General features: G+C 33.1%; 9 protein-coding genes across 9 annotated transcripts; 3 read left to right on the top strand and 6 right to left on the bottom strand.

Annotated features, from left to right (window-relative positions):
• Positions 1-135: 135 nt before the first annotated feature.
• HYPBUDRAFT_235649 (uncharacterized protein) lies at positions 136-1093 on the bottom strand. The gene has a single exon (XM_020223175.1). The coding sequence runs from the start codon at positions 787-789 to the stop codon at positions 214-216; it is 576 nt and encodes a 191-aa protein (XP_020074083.1). The 5' UTR covers positions 790-1093; the 3' UTR covers positions 136-213.
• Positions 1094-1545: 452 nt separating this feature from the next.
• Positions 1546-2762, bottom strand: IDH1 (isocitrate dehydrogenase (NAD(+))). The gene is made up of 2 exons (XM_020222636.1): positions 2724-2762; positions 1546-2672 (listed from the first exon to the last, which is right to left on the bottom strand). Exons 1-2 carry the CDS (start codon positions 2751-2753, stop codon positions 1617-1619), a joined length of 1086 nt encoding a protein of 361 aa, XP_020074082.1. The 5' UTR covers positions 2754-2762; the 3' UTR covers positions 1546-1616.
• A 2424-nt stretch (positions 2763-5186) lies between these two features.
• On the top strand, positions 5187-5606 carry HYPBUDRAFT_114999 (uncharacterized protein; the record flags this gene model as incomplete). The annotated part of the gene is made up of 1 exon (XM_020219088.1): positions 5187-5606. The coding sequence occupies one exon, from the start codon at positions 5187-5189 to the stop codon at positions 5604-5606; it is 420 nt and encodes a 139-aa protein (XP_020074081.1).
• A 12-nt stretch (positions 5607-5618) lies between these two features.
• Positions 5619-6466, bottom strand: HYPBUDRAFT_159044 (uncharacterized protein; the record flags this gene model as incomplete). Its single annotated transcript, XM_020222416.1, has 2 exons — positions 5619-5629; positions 5689-6466. The coding sequence occupies 2 exons, from the start codon at positions 6464-6466 to the stop codon at positions 5619-5621; spliced, it is 789 nt and encodes a 262-aa protein (XP_020074080.1).
• Positions 6467-7548: 1082 nt separating this feature from the next.
• Positions 7549-8091, top strand: HYPBUDRAFT_115150 (uncharacterized protein; the record flags this gene model as incomplete). Its single annotated transcript, XM_020219095.1, has 1 exon — positions 7549-8091. The coding sequence occupies one exon, from the start codon at positions 7549-7551 to the stop codon at positions 8089-8091; it is 543 nt and encodes a 180-aa protein (XP_020074079.1).
• A 99-nt stretch (positions 8092-8190) lies between these two features.
• On the bottom strand, positions 8191-13080 carry RPA190 (DNA-directed RNA polymerase I core subunit; the record flags this gene model as incomplete). Its single annotated transcript, XM_020219117.1, has 1 exon — positions 8191-13080. One exon carries the CDS (start codon positions 13078-13080, stop codon positions 8191-8193), a length of 4890 nt encoding a protein of 1629 aa, XP_020074078.1.
• A 188-nt stretch (positions 13081-13268) lies between these two features.
• On the bottom strand, positions 13269-14810 carry ALG7 (UDP-N-acetylglucosamine--dolichyl-phosphate N-acetylglucosaminephosphotransferase). Its single transcript, XM_020221978.1, has one exon. The coding sequence runs from the start codon at positions 14801-14803 to the stop codon at positions 13313-13315; it is 1491 nt and encodes a 496-aa protein (XP_020074077.1). The 5' UTR covers positions 14804-14810; the 3' UTR covers positions 13269-13312.
• Positions 14811-14942: 132 nt separating this feature from the next.
• On the top strand, positions 14943-16043 carry SEH1 (Seh1p). Its single transcript, XM_020221977.1, has one exon. It carries the CDS (start codon positions 14967-14969, stop codon positions 16035-16037), a length of 1071 nt encoding a protein of 356 aa, XP_020074076.1. The 5' UTR covers positions 14943-14966; the 3' UTR covers positions 16038-16043.
• Positions 16044-16069: 26 nt separating this feature from the next.
• On the bottom strand, positions 16070-17377 carry NSA1 (ribosome biosynthesis protein; the record flags this gene model as incomplete). The annotated part of the gene is made up of 1 exon (XM_020220315.1): positions 16070-17377. One exon carries the CDS (start codon positions 17375-17377, stop codon positions 16070-16072), a length of 1308 nt encoding a protein of 435 aa, XP_020074075.1.
• Between the last annotated feature and the right edge of the window lie 1054 nt (positions 17378-18431).

The following is an 18431-nucleotide window of genomic DNA, read 5'->3' as shown; positions in this document are numbered from 1 at the left end:
GTCGGTAGTGCAGTAGAAACTGTTGCAAGCGGACCAAGGACATTTGAAATGAGCTAGGGACGTGAGGTTTTGGAATTATTAGGTGTTGAAATACGTTTTTGAAAAATGAAAAAATATTACAAACCTAACACTGAATTAGTGTTAAACTGGATGTTGTCCACAAAAGTTGTTCTGTTATGACTATTGGCATGTCCAATATAACAATCAGCAACATCAAGCAAACCGATAACAGGTTTCCCGATGTTGTTCACAAAAAAAAGACAGCCAGTAACCTTCTTCATACAGAAATTCATAGCGATATCCCACTTTGAGCCCCCTAGTTATTTGCTCGTACTTGTCATAAAAGTTTGATTCGTTTAAATTTAAAATTTTGTCTTTGTAATCTCGATGAAAAGATGTTAAATTGATGAAACAGTCATTTTCGAGTTTGCATGTTAGTTTTGGTTTAATTTTTCGAATTCGTGTGCCTGTGACTCTAGTAACACTGACGTTCAGTTTTTGGATAGCTTCTTTTAAAGACCTTCCTGATCTTTTTTTGAAGTATGGCCTCAATGGAATCGTTCTATAGACTCTGTCAGCAATAGCAAGTAGCGAGAGATCAACATCGGCCAATACATTCAGTAATTTTCTAGAGAGACTGTCCCTTATTATATAGCAGCGAAAGGAACTTATTGTAGCCAACTTTCTGGATGTTACCTTGCCGCCGTACACAATTAGACCGTGCACTTTCTCTTTTAATGACTCGTAATAGTCTTCAAAATTTAGGATGGTCATCTTGGTTATGACCATTACACTCAGGAATAGAGGAATAGAGGAAAGACAAATGGCTTTTTATATATCATTTTTTAATGTATGTATAATGCTCTGCTTAGGCTGCGAAAACTAATCTGAAAAAACCTCAGTTCTTCTCCTGTATTGATGAAAACTAGTGTGGGCATTTACCACACTGATGATGGTAGCTTCAAGATAATGGATTAGCTATTGCTGGATCTTGCTTCTTCACTGACTTAAGTCTAAGATCACAATTATACAAGTCAAAGAGCTATTCTCATAATATATAGCATTTATATATTATTATAAATACTACCAGAATCTCTCATATTATTTGAATTTGACCCAGTTTGATAATTTCCTTTGAACGATGATTAAAATACTATCTTTTGATATGAGTGAACTTTGCAATATATTATTGTATTATCGCTCCTATCCTAACGGAATCCGTAAACCAAAAATATGATGGTGTCTTGTAGAGAGTGACTTAAAAGAATAGCTTGAGTTATTCAGACTACTAAGTTACACTAAGGAGGATCAATGATTATTAGCACAAGACTTTGAGTGCTTTATGAGAGCAGTGCTTTTTTAAAATAAAGCACAAGACTTGAATGCTTATAGCTAAATGCAACTTCGAGTACACCCACACCCATACACCAGAACTACTTTCCAGGTTCCGGGAGTATGTGCAGGTCCGAGATATTTACATTCCGAAACTTTGTTAATCCGAGAAAGAGGTTCAAGTCGAAAGCGAATTCAACTACACCGAAGACTAACGATTGAAATATATTATTGTTTATAAATGAATAAATGATAGAGAAAAAAAGAAGGAGGGACTAGCTTGTTTAATCTAATTTAGCTAAGATGGCTTCAGTAAATTCAGTAGTTGAGGAGGTACCACCGATGTCTCTAGTTCTAACTTTACCTTCAGCGATAACGTCATAAGTAGCTTTAGAGATTGAATCGGCGTGTTGGTTTAAGCCCAAGTGTCTTAATAACATGGTAGCAGATAAGATCATAGCGGTTGGATTAGCGGTATTTTGACCTTTAATATCTAAACCAACATGTCTACAACCAGGTTCGAAAACAGCATATTCTCTACCAAAGTTAGCACCAGGAACTAAACCAGGACCACCGATTAAAGCAGCACCAATATTAGAAAGAATAGAACCATACAAATTAGGAGTAACTAAGACATCAAATTGTTCAGGTTTAGCAACAGCTTGCATAGAAGCGTTATCAACAATTAAATCACTAACGTTAATACCTGGGTATAAAGCACCAACGTCTTTAACAGTAGTTCTGAATAAACCGTCACCTAATTTCATGATATTAGCTTTATGAATAGCAGTAACTAATTTTCTATTATTTTTTTTAGCAAAATCAAAAGCAAATTTAGCAATTCTTTCAGATTTGAATCTAGTCATGATTTTTAAGGATTCAACAACACCAGGATAAGATTGATGTTCTAAACCAGAATATTCACCTTCAGTATTTTCTCTAACTAAAGCAAAATCAATATTATCTAATCTTGATTTAACACCAGGGATATTTTTAATTAAAACTAAAGAAGCATAAATATCCAATTCTTTTCTTAATGCAACATTTAAAGATTTACCGGAAGAAGTGGTTGGAGTATATAAAATACCTTTTAAACCAACTTTATTTCTTTTTAAAGATTCAACGGCTTCAGTAACACCAGTTGATTCACCTAAACCGGAAACATCAACAACTTCCCATTCAATTGGAACATTGGTTTGTTGGAAAATGGTTTTAACTGAATCAGTAATTTCTTTACCAATACCATCACCAGGAATTAAAGTAACAGTATATTTACCACCATATTTTTTTGGTAAAACTGATTCAGGAGAAGCAAAAGTAGCTAAAGAACGAATAGATGCCTAAAAAGTTAGTACGAATTCTTAATTGAACCAATTCATTATCACACATACTCTTTGAGTAGAAACAAAAGATCTCAACATGGTTATTATTGAAGAGTAATGATGAAGAAGAAGTGAATGAAGAGTAGCGATGAAAAAAAAAAAAAAAATTAAAAGGGAAGAGAACAAAAAGCTAATAAAAAAAAAAGTGCCTGGAAAAAATGGAAAAACCCATACAATTGGGATCCTTCTCCGAACTACATCTCCGAACTGTACCCTTCAATACATTTAACACACCCAATACCCTCAATCCAGTCAGTACGCCTAATACTACGTCCTATACAATATCCAATTAGTAACTGTAGGTGTTCTACTAAAGAATACAGATCAAATACTCAAGTAATCGGTTCCGAGATTTAGTATCACTTGTACTCCGAGAAATGAAGTAACATTTTTTGCGTTAAAATCAAAAGCTTTTGTTTTCTAAAGATTTAATTGGTTGAAATTGCAAAATCCCCTCAAAAAAATTGCAATCGACCAATTTTTTCGGCCATTTTGTTTTTCGGAGCCGGATTTTCTTGGTGCGCACACGTATGTTTTCATTTGAGTGGTATGGGTGTGGTTGGTGCACTACTTTAGTTGTACAGATGTTTTGGATTTGCATCCATTGACTACTACAGAGACTTATATATTGACTAACTAATGCTAGATGTACGGTGCGTTTATTTGAAGTGTACTTGTGTGCTGTTCTATTTTGTCTAGTCTAGAGGTAGAATACCCCGATTGCCCACGACTAGTTCATTGATTAACAGCATTGAATAGTTACTACTTTCACGTTTAGCTGGCAGGCTTCTGATACCATCTCGACCCAGATACCACAGAAAGCCTTTAAGAATTGCTAGTTATCGCTTTAAGTAAGCGCATATCTAATTGAAAGTATTAAAGTTATTGAAAATATCAAAAAAGCCAATATAGAGCGATTTTCTGTCAATGACGATATAATAATCGTCAAATCTATATACTATTGAGCTCATCTTGTTATTCTTTTTCCTGTTGTCTTTCACTTAAGAGCTAGTGAATGAGTAATGCAATTTTGAAAATTCATATAAGAGAAGTATTGTCTTATTTATAATCTCTTTCTCCGAGAATACCCTTTGAGAATAGCTGATATTTTGAAGTAATTGCTTTGTATACTTTCTGCTTTTCTCTGTTAAGTATATACCAATTATTTTACCCCTAATGCTCTAAAACCTAATCTTAACATTATATCACAGCTATTGCAGAGATTAAGATTTTTAAGGAAAGCTTGTAAAGATTTGGCATGCTACAAATTAAGATACTCCTTTTTAAATAACCTGACATTTATCACCATTTCAAAGATCAACATTCACCACCGTTATTTTAAAAAGGAAAATTTTGTCTATTTATGGAAAGAATGATAGTTATTGGTTTTTGGAGCGTTTCAAAAAACATTACGGCCCTTTCTTTTTTTTTGTTGTTGCTTTTGAGTCGTAAGTTTGACACATACTGACTTGGATGCAAAATCTGTAATACCCGTAGCTAGCATTCAGGTCGATAAGATCGAAACTCATTCTTATTCAGGCTTCATATGGATGCAGTGATAAGTGCTATTCTAAAGCTGCTGGAGTAAAAGGAGCTCATAATCTATTTTTGAAAAGGGACATGTTGGATTTACTTTACAACTTAAATAACGAATAATGGCAAACCAAAAAATCATACTATATATTACATGGATAATAGGCTGGGCTATTCGCAACAAGCCATTCTACATTTTCAACTTTATTAAGATGTTTGTTAAGGAACTTGAGTTAAGTTTACATACCTATTTTCAATAATAACAAATTGGCTTCTTGGAATTGAGATTTGAAATGTGAAGTCTACTCATTTTACAGTGATTTAAGACTGTATTGAGAAATGGTCTTTGGCACTTTGCACTCAAATAATCGTAACTAAAGACGTTGTTTTACCAAATGGCCAAATAATGTATATTCTAGTCTCTTATCCGGGTATAAACTGGGGCTTTACAGAATCTTAGCCTCTCATATAACTTGCCTGTGAGAGTCATTTCGTATTGACACATGGATATATTACAATGAGACACATTATAAAACTATCGTAGGTATAATACCAACACAGTTCAAGACTACAATTTTAATAGAAAGAATTAAATTCCAATTTACTGTGACATTAAAATAAGAAGTAAAAAGTTACTATTAAGCAGATCAAGCAGTTTTAACTAAATTAGTCAATCACGTATCTAACTGCAAGTATTAGTACATATTAGAGTACTTAAGAGTTTAAGCGAATGCTTATTTATACTAATATGGTTACCTTTACATTCTTATTCAAAAGACATGTTGTGTTAAATACTACTTAATACAAGGTAGGTAAGTTGGTAAGCTTATATGGTGTATGGTTTTGCACGACCCTTTTTTTTTTGCCAATGTACGGAGGTTTTACTTAAAAATGAAATATTTGAATATTGAAAACCTCTGGAAGACTAGTATCAGCAACATGACCAAGTTAAAGACTTTGATTAAGAATTTACAGACGGAGCTTAGTATAATAAATGAGGCAACTGTCAAGACCCATTTATCCAAGGAGTTGACCAAACAACTGGCTGTTTTAGAGTACAAGAAACTTCAATTGATCAAACTGAATAAACCAGTTGAAGAAATAAGTGAAGAAATATCAAATTTGTCAAGTAATTTAAAAGTCAAACCACCTAAGATTAATGAAGATTTGCACGAGAAGTTGGTAAATAATGAAAGCCCTAATTTGAATCAATTAAGTAATATTATAAATTACTTAAAATCCCAAAGGATTTATACTGAATTAGTTGAACGTTATAATCCAGGATTGGCTATGGATCAAGAAGATAAAATCAGAAGAACTGCCAATAGGGTTGGATTAAGTATACCAGAAACTAAATAATAAAACATATCATTAAATATACACTAATATACAATTTAAACTCTTGGATATAAAATTTTTCTCTTTCGTTCATTTGAACGACAAGAAACTTCATCATCGTAATCATTTCTTCTTTTCAACTTATAATTGGTTGTTAAAATTGAAGGATTTAAAGATTTTATTTTACAATTTTCAAAGTAAAATTTTTTCAAATTTTCCGTAATGATTAAATCATCATAAAAATTTGAATTAAAAGGTTTTAAATTTGAATTCAAATTAAGTAAATATTGATAACTTGCATCGAAATTATAATTATAATTATCCATCAAGATTGAAATAAGTAGGGCTGAAGATAATTGATAATGACCGTCATCACTAATAATTAAAATTGATATTTTTGAATCAATATTTCGACATAATTTAATAAATCTGGTGATATTGAAAAATTGAACTAGTAAATTCCCAGTTAATATTGGATTATTAATTGTTAATTTAGTTAAGTCATTATAATTCGTTGAATGAATTAAAAAATTTAAATTATCATTATTTTTATAGAAAAAATTTAGATAATTTTGTAATATCTTATTATAAACTTTATTAAATTCATCCAATTGATATATTTCATCTTGATTTAATTGATTAATATCAAATTTTGGATCTAAATTTAATATCATCTTATTTGTTGGTAATACAATCTTATCACCTTCTTCATTGAAAAATTTCAAAAATTTAGTCATTGGCAGACAATTTATCACGATTTGGATATTGTCTTCATTCAAAAACTTATCATTAGTTAATGTTTGGAAATTCCCAAGGTATATCGATGGACATATCTTAATTGGAAATTCTTCAATTGACTTTATTGATGAATCATCAATCATGTCATTCTCATGAAATTGATTAGCTGCACATAGTGGACTTGAAAATTCAGCTCCATTCTGATAATTATAATTACTTTCTTCTTTCATCACCGGCAGCCAATTCATTGGCCATCTCTCTTCAAACGCGTTATCATTAATCATAGTTACTAAATGGGTTGAGCCAATAGTTTATCTATAGCACATTCAAACTATAGTATATATCCAACTATAGTACTACTATATACCTAACCTCCAAATATACCAGTACACCCTACAACTGGCTGTATAGCAGGATTTCACTTTCTTATATATTTTGCATTAACAGTAACAAAAGAAAGAATTGTTGCACACGCTTGAAGAGAAGACCCAGCCGGTACTGCACCCGAGAACAACCTGCAAATTCTAATCGGAACCTGCAAACCGGCCCAAAAGGCACGCATTGTGCACCGAACCTGTAAACCGGGAAAGGCTTTTTGCAGATTGGCGCAAAGGCTTGCAAGTGCCGTGGGTTTATGCCTAATTCGGCAGGTGCTGCAGCATCGCCCGTCTGCTTAGGTAATCAGGCAGTCGCTTGTTGCTTTTGTGAATGTTTTCTCTTTGGGCTGTGGGTTTTGTGTTACCTTTAGTGGTGTATGGGTGTAATATGTATATTGGTGTGTACACACTTTTATTTGGTGTATGGGCTTTAGTGTATCGGTAAGGGAACGTTCATCCGTTGGGGCGCGCGGATTTCTGGTTTTGGTGTATGGATGTATTCTGGAAGGGTTAAAAACACTTCTTCCCATTAAACTTGCAACGGTTTCTTCTCTACTTACTCTACTTACTCTACTTACTCTACTTACTCTACTTACTCTACTGACTATTTATTACTGTCTCAACTTTGTATAAGCCCTCGTTAGGTTATATCTTTGCAACTTACTTACTTTGTATGACTATGTAGAACGAATACACAGGAGTACGTTTTGTGATGCACAGGAGTTGTGGGTCCCGTGTACGGAGGTTTTTTGCTCTTGCAACAAATCATGGGCATTTTACCCAACATAAGGCTGCTAATTAATTGCTACTACTCTTCTTACCCACTAACCGTCGTGATGTTCTCTTCAATGTTCAATCAATCCTCTAGATTATTATTAAGCAAAAACTTTACCAAGTTGAATTCTTCAATTTTCAGATCTACTTTCCGTTCAACCAAATCTTTCCGTTCTTTACCTTTATTGTTTGGTTCAACCGGTTCTTTGGTTTTATTTCATACTTATCATCATAATTTCATTCATAACGATACCGCAGTGTTATCTAGTTCTCCAGTAGGTGAACAAATCCATTCCAATGTCACTGTTCAAAGAAAACAAATTCATACTTCTAGATTTGGTGGTGCTTTGAATTATCAAGAATTATCAATTGGTTCAATCACCGGGTTATTTTTAGGTATAATTGTTGGTAAATTATCTTCAGCAATTGTTTTCTTATCGTTATCTTCTTACTTTCTAATTCAATTCTTAGAAAGCAGAAATATCATCTCCATTCCATGGAATTCTGTTATAAATTTGGGTTCAAATAAAATTAATGTCAAAGAATTACTTTTACACAAACCAAGTTTTAAGATCTCGTTTGTCTTATCTTTCTTGATTGCTGCTTATAATATTTAATACAAAGTTTATAATGCATGGATATATTAAGACTATTTAAAACAAGTTAAAATGTACAACTATTTAATTTTTGTAAAGTTTTTTTTTTTTTCTTTTTTACTAGTTTAAGTTTGGCATTTTAGTAAATACATCAAATGAACCAGTACCAACGTTTGATAATTTACCTAAAACAATTTTAGCGGATGGTGATTCTAAATCTTCTCGTTCTCCTTCCAAAACAGCTTTGGTTAAGAATTGACATGTAGTTTCGTATGACATCTTCATGAATGATGACGTTGAAGAATCAATACCTTGTCTATTAAATGCTAAATAAGTACCTTCTCTTGTCATCATATCACCAATTAAATCTAAATGACGTGAAGAAACACTAATGGAATATTTCTCGAAAACGTTATTGATTTCATAAACAATAGTATTTCTTGCAGCTTCAACACCATAAGTCTTCAATACTGATACAATGTCATTTGACGTTATACCATTAACATCAATGAAATCATCTTGTTCCCACATTGATTTGAAGTTGACCCCTTCAGTAGTTAATGATCTCTTACTACCTGGTTCAACTTTTGGATAAAGACATCTACCAATATTTGGAACTTCTCTAACAACAACTTTACGACAAATATCTTCAATGATATTAACCATCAATAATTTTTGAGTTCTACCAATTAATTCTAATTCAAATTCACACCATTCTCCATCTTTATCATCAAAATTAAATTTACGAACTAAATTATGGGATGTTATAACTTCAGCTTGTCTATCTTTTGCTGATCTACTTAATTCAATTTTTTCTGGTAATTTTTTCTCTTCTTCATCAGAATCTGATTCCGAATCTGATGATGATTCATCAGAGTCTCCCATATCTTCATCACTGGTTTCTTCGGCTTTTCTCATACCTTCGATTTCTTCATCATCTGGACCATCATATGAAACAGCTTGTTTGGTATTGGCTTTCAATTTATCATCAGATGCATCTCCATCTTCACCATCATCTAATGATTTTTCGGTTGGTAATGCTGCATCAGTTCTGGATCTTGGTAATGCTTTACCAACAGATTCAGTATTAACACTCTTTTTCAATTCTTTTTGAATACTAGCTTCCAATTGAGTTAAAAATGATTGACACATAACTTTTTCCAAGTATTCTTGATTAATATCATATTCTTCCTCATATTCTTTCTTAGTATAGAATTTCATTTTGATATTATAATTTCTATAATTTTCTTGATTTTCTTGGATACCAGTAGTTTCAGTAACGGTAACTTTATCAATAAATTCAGATAAAAGAATTTTGGTAACTGATTTACAGAACGATTCAGCCATTGGATCACTAACATCTTCCAAAAGTGGTAAAGTCATTTGTGGAGTCTTGATGGCAGCTGATGCAGTCATGATGATTTCTCTCATACGTGGAATACCTAAGGTAACATTAGCTGCACCGTGACCAGCAAAATGGAAAGTATTTAATGTCATTTGTGTTGATGGTTCACCAACAGATTGAGAAGCAATAATACCAACTGATTCACCAGGATTAATTAATGATCTCATATATTTCAATTGCATTAATGCCCTGAATTTCTTTTCACTAAGATTCTTATTCTTTTTAAACATATCGCTGTTCTTATCACAAAAGTCGTCCAATTTTTCTTGAAATTTCTCTGAAACAGACCCTAAATACTTAGCAGGGTTATAAACTGATAATACTGGATCGTATTTGATATTTTCTTCATAATGTGGTACGTCTTTTTGTTTTCTTAAGTTCTTCTTAACTTTCTTATTATATTGTAATGCAGTATCAGTATCCAAATGTTGAATTAACTCACCTGGGTTATATTTACTCAATAATGAATCATAATTATCAGCACAGAATTTGAATTCATTCATGTGTGATTGTTTAGTAGTATCAATTGAATCACCACCATATAAGAATTGAATTAATGTACCATCACCATCTCTAACTGAATTATCATAAGTAACATGAACACCTTCTAATTGTTTGGTTAAACAACGTTGTAAATAACCAGATCTAGAAGTTTTAACAGCAGTATCAATTAAACCTTCACGACCAGCCATACAATGGAAATAATATTCTTGAGGTTTAATACCAGAGTAGAAACGACTTTTGATATATCCACCAGCTCTTGCATCAGTTTCAAAAGGTTTGAAAGAAGGTAAAGTTTTACCAGATACCATAACTGGTACTCTTCTACCTTCTAAAGCTTGTTGACCTAAAAGACACATAATTTGTGAAACATTAACATTGGAACCTTTGGCACCAGATAAAGCCATAGATTGCATGTTATTGTAAGGGAATCTTTTCATAGTACCTTCAGGAACACATTTATTAACAACTTGACCAGAAATAACATTAACTTTAGATTGGGTAACAGCATCTAAAATACCTAATTTATCGTCATCACGTAAAATTTCTTCTAAACGTTTCAATAATTCTTTATTGTCGTTCTTAGTATCTTTTTCTAAATTAGTCACTTCAGTAGCTGCAACTCTACCTATATCAACAGATTCTTTTAAGATTTCATTTCTCCATTCATTACCTTCTTTAGTTAATCTTAAATCATCCATACCACAAGTGAATGCAGTCATTGTAATATAATTAGTGAATAATCTACCCAATACTGATAAAGCTTTACCAGCGACATCTGAGCCATAAACTTCATGTAAGGAATGAACAATACCGAATTGAGAAGCACCATATTGAGACTTATCAAGGATACCACATAATAATTCACCGTTTTTGAAAACGACTTGATTTTCATTTGATCCTTCACCCCAATAATCATTTTTAATCTTATTTTTGGAATTCAAATTAATACCTGGGACGTTTTTAGGTTTAATATTTAATAATATGGTAGTGATAACTTGTTTACCGGTCCATAAAGCTTCTGGTTTGAAGATAGCAGGAGGAACTGTTAAAATTCTTGAGTTACCATTGGTATGACCATCTTCAGGACGAATACAACCATATATTAACTGTTGGTAAGTTTCTCTATTGAAGAAGCTATCTTTATTAGTAAGCCACACACCTGCAGAAATATGATCTTGAATCAAACCTCTCAATGGTGAACCAGAAGTTGGAGTTAAATATTGAGAATCAGTATTAGCTAAGTTTAAGGCTTCAGCTTTAGCATTTTCATTTTGAGGGAAATGCATGTTCATTTCATCACCATCAAAATCAGCATTATAAGCACCAGTATTAGCATAATGTAATCTTAAGGTTTTTTCACCGGGTAAAACTCTTACTTTATGACCCATCATAGAAGCTTTATGCAAAGTTGGTTGACGATTCATAATGACAACATCCTTATTTTTGATATGTCTGTAAACTTTTTTGTTAACAACGGAAGAATCATTGGATGGTGTTAATAATTGATTAGCGATTGTTTTACGTTGTTCCAAAGTCATACCAATTAAAGATTGTAAAGAGCCATCTTCATTTTGAACTTGGATAGCACCAGGCCATTGGTCTGGACCATTAATAACTGCTTGTCTTAATTCAGATGCATTGTAAGAGGTGACAGGTTCAGGATAAGTTAATTTTTTAGCGAAAACAGGAGGAACACCAATTTCATTAGTTTCCAACATTGGATCAGGAGAAATAACTGAACGAGCAGCATAATTAACTCTTTTACCCATCATATGTTTTCTGAATAAACCTTCTTTCTTTTCTAGAGCTTGTTTAACCCCAGGAATTGGTAATTTTCCGGCTGGAGCATTTTGATCTTTAGTTGAATCAATGAATGCATTTACTGCATTTTGAATGGTGACAAAAGAATTCATTAATCTATTGAAAACAATTTTTCTATCTTCGACATTCAGTTTACCCTTTGTGAAAAAAGCTGAAATTTGATCATTTAAATCTCTAATTAATAAACAGGTTTTTAAAACTCTTGATAGTAATTCATTTTGAGCATTTTCATGAATTTCATCACCTAATTTAGAAGGTAATCTGAATCTTGTTGGAGGAACAACTAAAGCTTGTATGAAAAAGATATCAGCAGAAACTACTTCTTTATTTTGAGGTCTAGAGTGGAAGATTTTTTGCATTATATCTTGTTCTTTTTCGAAAACGGCTCTCAAAATATTTCTAATTTCAGTTGATAAAACATATTTAGAACCACTTTTATGTTTAATATTTGGGATATTTTCACTACTAGAAGTAGAATTACCAGATTTTAACATATCAGGACGTTGAAGACCTTTCACTCTATTATTGGTAATATGTCTTTCTGGTAAAGAATTTTCAAAAATTTTCGAAAACCCATCTTTTCTGAAAGAAGGAGAAACCATACCACAATTAGCACATCTTGGTCTAGATAATAATTTTTTATAGAAAGAGTGAACAACTGCTTTTCTTTCTTCACCAACGGTGGCAGTAACAATACCATGTTCGGTAGTTCTACCTTCACTAATAGCAGTAGCAATGGCGGTATCAACAAAGAGTTCACGACGTTCACGTAAATCACGTCTTAATGCAGGATCAACCCCTTCATTATCGGCACCTTCTTCGTCATCATGTTTTTTATCAAGAGCAGAAGCACCTTTAATAAGAATATTATCAAGTTCGATACATTCTGATAACAATCCGTATTGAATCAAACGTAACTTACAAGTATAAAGATGAACATCGATATCACTGCATTTAAATTTATGACAATAAAGACATGATGATCTTAAGAAAATGTATAATTGATTGAAAAATAATGGATTGTAAACTGGAACGGGTAATTCGATATGACCTTGATGACCAGGACAAAATTTTTCATCAAGACCACAAGTAGCACATAAGTTTCTAAGGAACCCTCCTAATGCTAAATCATATAACCCATTATTGATTGGATGTCCCAAATTATCAAAAACTGTTGGATTAGTGATTTGTTTAGCTGACAACCTTCTAATTTCATCAGCTGACAAAATCCCAAAATCAACAGATGTGATCTCAGAACCCACTGGCTTAGAGATATCCATGGCTTCTTACTTTGAGCTGATGTTTGGTTTAAGATAAGACTTTAGGTAGTTGATAATTGAAATTTTTTTCTCTTCCTTCAAAATCAAATGAAAAAATTGACTGGATGCTCATCTCCCACCAAAAACGAAAAAAAAAAAAAAAAAAAAAAAAAAAAAAAAAAGTTAAACGGAACACCCGTACATACAGTGTGGTCTTTTTGCATCTATTAAAGTCTATATACAGAGGATTTACTTACTTGACCCCCCAGGTCAAGTTGTCGAAGCCAAAGAGCCATGGGCCAACTGTGTGCCTGACGACTATCATAGACACTCCAATGAGAAGCTGTAATGTCATGATCAACACACACAAGTGGTCTTCCCGCAATGGACCAAACCAAACAAGGGTAAGGTTAATGATGGTCATGTTCGAAAAGGCCACAATCTGGTTGGTTTTTTCATCTCTGGTGAGTTTGATGAGTTTGAATTTCTCGAGAACGAGTAGCATTGCTTTAGATACCGGAGTGAGTTTCTTCAATTGGCCGAAACTAGGATACATTAATCCATCGGATAAATTGAATTTGGGTAACCGGTGTCTTGGACAAGGGACCAAACCGAATATTTGGGGTACTGAATAAACAAAATTGATGATTTGTGGTAATAAGAAGATCAAGAGGGTTTTCGAGAAGTGGCCCAAGATACCAACAATTGCGAATACCATCCCACTGAAATAGCAGTAGGTATCACCTACAAACACCCGGGCCGGGAAGAAATTGAACTGAAACAAGGCAATTGAAACCCCAATAAAAGGAATGATGAAGATTGCCGAGAACAAATGGGAATCGTGGGCAGCTTGGGGAACCCCTGGAGATAACAAGTAGCAAAAATCGTTGATTAAGAAAATGATCCCCAAAATTATTGATTGGCCAACTTCGAGACCATTTATACCAGCCAATATATTAATCGAATTTGGTGAGAAAATGGATATGGCAGACATATAGACGTAATAAAATATTCCCAAGTCCAACAATTTTGGCTGGTCATGGGAGTATTCATAATCATTGGGTAAAGTACTGAAGGAGAGTCCGGTGATCTTGGTTACAAGATGGTTCCCTAATCTAATCACTTGATTAAGGAGCTCAAGAAGCAAGTCTCCTCCTGGTAATAGGTCTGTAACAAACTTGGGCACCACAATAGAAGTGACACTGAAATCAACATAGTACACAATCAATAAGGGTAATGAAGCCACTGCTGGTAAAAAAAATTTATGACGCCATCTTATATCAAACAAATCATCAAATAATCCCAATAATACGGTACTTTGTAGGCAAAGCACGGCACTCAAGTATTCAGATAACTTATTATGAGGGAAAAGCTTATTATTACTCAACGAAGAGTACTGATCAGTGTAATTATCTGAAATTACTGAATCATTTGATAACGCAGTAAATGTGACCAAGTACTTGAAAAAAATAAACGGAATTAAGCCAAACATCAAAAACAAGTACGTAACCGATGAAACTATACCCATTGACTCTGCTATTTCGGTCACTGGAGGTGGTTTGGATAAATCTTTGCCCTTTAACCCAATTTTCATAAAACTAGCCATTAATTTGGGTATGAGAGAAACCGTTATCAAATAACCGAGAATTGAAAACGCCAACAGGGTCTGTAACGGCTTGTTGGGCGCAATTATAGAAATAGCTAGCACCACTAGGGAGCCCTTGATGACTCTACTCATTGACATGAATCCCTTAATGTTATCAAGTTGGTATAAGTTGGTATTAAAATGAAAAAAATGGAAAAAAAGACACGATAAAAAAAACAAAAACTAAAGAAGCCTGCATAAAATTGAGATAACTTCAATTATCAATACATTTTATTACAACTACTTCATCTCAGGTCTAAGAATGATTCCATTTATAACGGGACACGAGGAGCTTATTCATGACATTAAGTATGATTTTTATGGTAAAAATATAGCGACAGCATCTTCTGATCAACATATAAAAGTGTTTGACTTGGACTCTTCAACCTCGACATGGGTATTAAATGACCTGTGGAAAGCTCATGATTCACTGATTGTTAAGGTTTCATGGGCCCATCCCGAGTTCTCAAGCTATAAGATATTGGCAAGCTGCTCATATGATCGGACGGTTAAACTCTGGCAAGAACAGCCGGATGAGCCCCATGGTTCAGGTAGAAGATGGTTGAAATTGGCTACTTTGGCAATTGAATCGTATGGCCCAATATATGATGTTGTATTTGCGCCAAATCACTTGGGGTTGAAATTGGCTTGTGTTGGCTCTGATGGGATTTTCAGAATATACGAATCCCTAGAACCTTCGGACCTTACAAGCTGGGCACTCACAACAGAAATTCCAATATTGAATCTGCAACTCCCGGCTAAAAGTTTACAAAGTAGTTTTGGTATTGAATGGTGTCCATCAAAATTCAGTTCAACTGAGAAATTCATCGTTGTAGCATTAGATCAAGGTTTCATTTATAGTACTTCGAAAAATAAAGAAACAACTAATGATTTTGAAGCCGAATTTATGGAAACAAATCCAGCTCAAAGTCAAACAAAATACTTTAAGGTTGGTAATTTGCCAGAGCATAATGGATTAATAAGGTCAGTCAGTTGGGCTCCTTCAATGGGACGTAGCTATCATTTAATTGCAACCGGTTGTAAAGATGGGTTTGTCCGTATTTTCAAGGGAATTGAGTCTGCTAATGGTGATTTCAAGATTGAAACTGTTGCCAAATTAAATGATCACAGACCTGGGGAGGTTTGGAGAGTTAATTGGAATTTGACTGGTACTATTTTAAGTTCTGCTGGTGATGATGGGAAAGTGAGATTGTGGAAATGTAATTATTTAAATGAATGGAAATGTATGAGTGTTATAAATAGTAGTGATATGCTGGAAAATAGAATTACCGATGATGATCCTACAAAAAAAATGGATTTAAATACAAACTAAATCGTGTATATTATCTTTATTAAAATGTATATTTAATTTTTTTTAGTCTTTTTAGACTTTTTATTGGCTTTTGAATTTTCTTCTAATTGATTCCAAACATCTTCTTCATCACTTTCTTCTTCTTCTTCCTCTTGCTTTTGTAAAAGTCTTCTCTTTCTTGAAATGACTTGTGGTTTCTTGTCACCTTCTGATTCTATTAATTCTTCTTCTGAATCTAAAATAAGAACATCAGTTATTTGAGTACCTAAATAAACTTTAGCTAATAATTTTCTACTATCTATATCGAAAACTCTTAAGTATCTATCAAGACCACCAAAAGCGATTAATCTGTCTTCCAAGTCAGTATCAACAGCAAATATAGCACCGGTGTTACCCCCTTCGGAAAACTTACCCAAGAGTTTAGTAGTTGGTCTAAACATAACTCCAGCACTGGCCGAACTGATTCTAAAACCTTTTGGATCAATTTTTTTCAATGAAAGTTTAGCAACGTAGTTATGAGTATCAGTGACAATGACCTCATCTTGAGCTTCGGAAGTAAAATTTAAAGATACAAGAGGTTTATCACAAATTTTATAATCACCAATGGGGCTGGGCTCTTCACTAGTATTATAAGTACGAATTTGACCATGTCTTGTGGCAGTGACAAACTTGAATCCATTTTCTGGTTGATCTTTGAAAAATAAAATTTTGCTTATCCATACTGGAACCCATAAGTCAAGATAATCATTTTCAACATTTTCGGCTTCGAAAACAATTTCATTGGTATAAAATGATTTTGATTTAAATGAATCATCGTTTGCATCCTTTGATTCAAATAATTTTACAATTTTAACATCATTTTCTTTCCCACCAAATGCAAATATTCCTTCTTGGTATGGATTTGCAGCAAATGTTTGTATTGGTTTATCCCCGGCCAATTCGAGCTCTATAGGATTGATATCGAATTTTTTATCATTAAAATGAATTGCGAATAATTTTCTTGATTCAAATGCAACTAATATAGTTTGATGAGCTTCTAATTTTATGAGTCCAACTGGTTTATCGCCTTGTTCAACGTTTAATTTGTAAGTATGTAGTAAGAGGTATTGTTCTTCTTCTTCTTCTGATTCGTTTATCAAGTCGTTCACAGTAATCCAGCCATTAGCTCTGGCAGATACCAAGAGTTCTTGATTGAATTCTGACATGAATAAAATTTTTGATTTGATATTCAAGTTTTCACCAGCAGCTATCTTTTTGATAGATATTGGTTGAGTGGCATCTTTTTTCGAAGTATCGGTTCCTCTATTACAAACAACCTCCTTAATGGCCCCAGTTTCGTCTGCAGTAGCTAAAAATCTCATTATATCCTAGTGAAGTGCTTGTAAAGCAGGTCTTCATCAAGTTTGAATTTTTCATTTTTTTTTACTTTGTGCGAAGAGCATCGAGTTATCGCAGCCAAATCTACGAATATATATATACATAGTCGGATTTTAAACCTATTAGGTATGATTTATATGGTATCAAACGGTTATGAATAAGTGGAAGTTGTTAATTGTTTTGTAATGGTAAAATTACTTTTGATTTGTGAAAAATGGCATTTTTGCAATATTGAATGATTTTTTGACATTTTTCAGCAATTTTATACAAAATAATGGCAGAAGTTCCTGAAGAAAGACGAAATGTATGAAAAAACAGAAAATCTATAAAATCATACATTTCAACTGCCAAAGATTCAAATAGCCTATCTATAAAGAATTTTCAAATAAAATACTCAAATATGAACTTCCAGTATACTGTCAAGTATAAGATCAAATAGAATGAATATAAGACCCAAATAAGATCTTCAAGCATAGACTCAGAAATTACGGGCTTAAAGTATATTATGGACGACTACAACACGGAATCCACTACAGGATTGTTTTTTGCAGTAATTGAGTCTACTCGATTATTCAACTACATGCTGTCATTCAAATATCTCAATAAGAATACAAGGATTGTGAAAGTGTATATTCAAAACAACAAATACATTCAAACAAGGAATTCAGATAAGTATATGTGAATAAGTATAATAAGTATACTTAAATAAGTATATATACAAGTACTTAGGGCATAGCTCAGACCGGGTAACCCCTTTATGGAAAGTGGAAGAAAATTTTTGTTTTCGATGCCAGTGAGAATTTTTTGGTATAAAAAGAAGAGCATTTCTGGTTTAGTTACTTCTTCTTTTCTTTAATCTTTAGAGGGCATTCAAATAATTCTTTTTATTATGGGCTTATAGATTATAGTTATCAAAGAAGAAAGGTTCTTTTAATGTGAATATGATGAAATTAAGTCTACTTCTTTCCCAGTCTGATTCGACTATGACGACAGGGATGAAAGCAGTCCTATTAATATTGATCCACTGTTGCAGGTGGT

The sequence above is a fragment of the Hyphopichia burtonii genome (genome assembly GCF_001661395.1).
Source record: "Hyphopichia burtonii NRRL Y-1933 unplaced genomic scaffold HYPBUscaffold_9, whole genome shotgun sequence".
Taxonomy (NCBI): domain Eukaryota; kingdom Fungi; phylum Ascomycota; class Pichiomycetes; order Serinales; family Debaryomycetaceae; genus Hyphopichia; species Hyphopichia burtonii.
This window is presented reverse-complemented; position numbering and strand designations above follow the sequence as displayed.

Bases quoted from the DNA above. Each gene is read 5' to 3' on its own strand.
- HYPBUDRAFT_235649 (XM_020223175.1), bottom strand. From the start codon at position 789: ATGGTCATAACCAAGATGACCATCCTAAATTTTGAAGACTATTACGAG.
- IDH1 (XM_020222636.1), bottom strand. From the start codon at position 2,753: ATGTTGAGATCTTTTGTTTCTACTCAAAGA. The intron at 2,673-2,723 runs GTATGTGTGATA...CTAACTTTTTAG, and splicing joins CTTTTGTTTCTACTCAAAGA to GCATCTATTCGTTCTTTAGC.
- ALG7 (XM_020221978.1), bottom strand. From the start codon at position 14,803: ATGTCAATGAGTAGAGTCATCAAGGGCTCCCTAGTGGTGCTAGCTATT.
- SEH1 (XM_020221977.1), top strand. From the start codon at position 14,967: ATGATTCCATTTATAACGGGACACGAGGAGCTTATTCATGACATTAAG.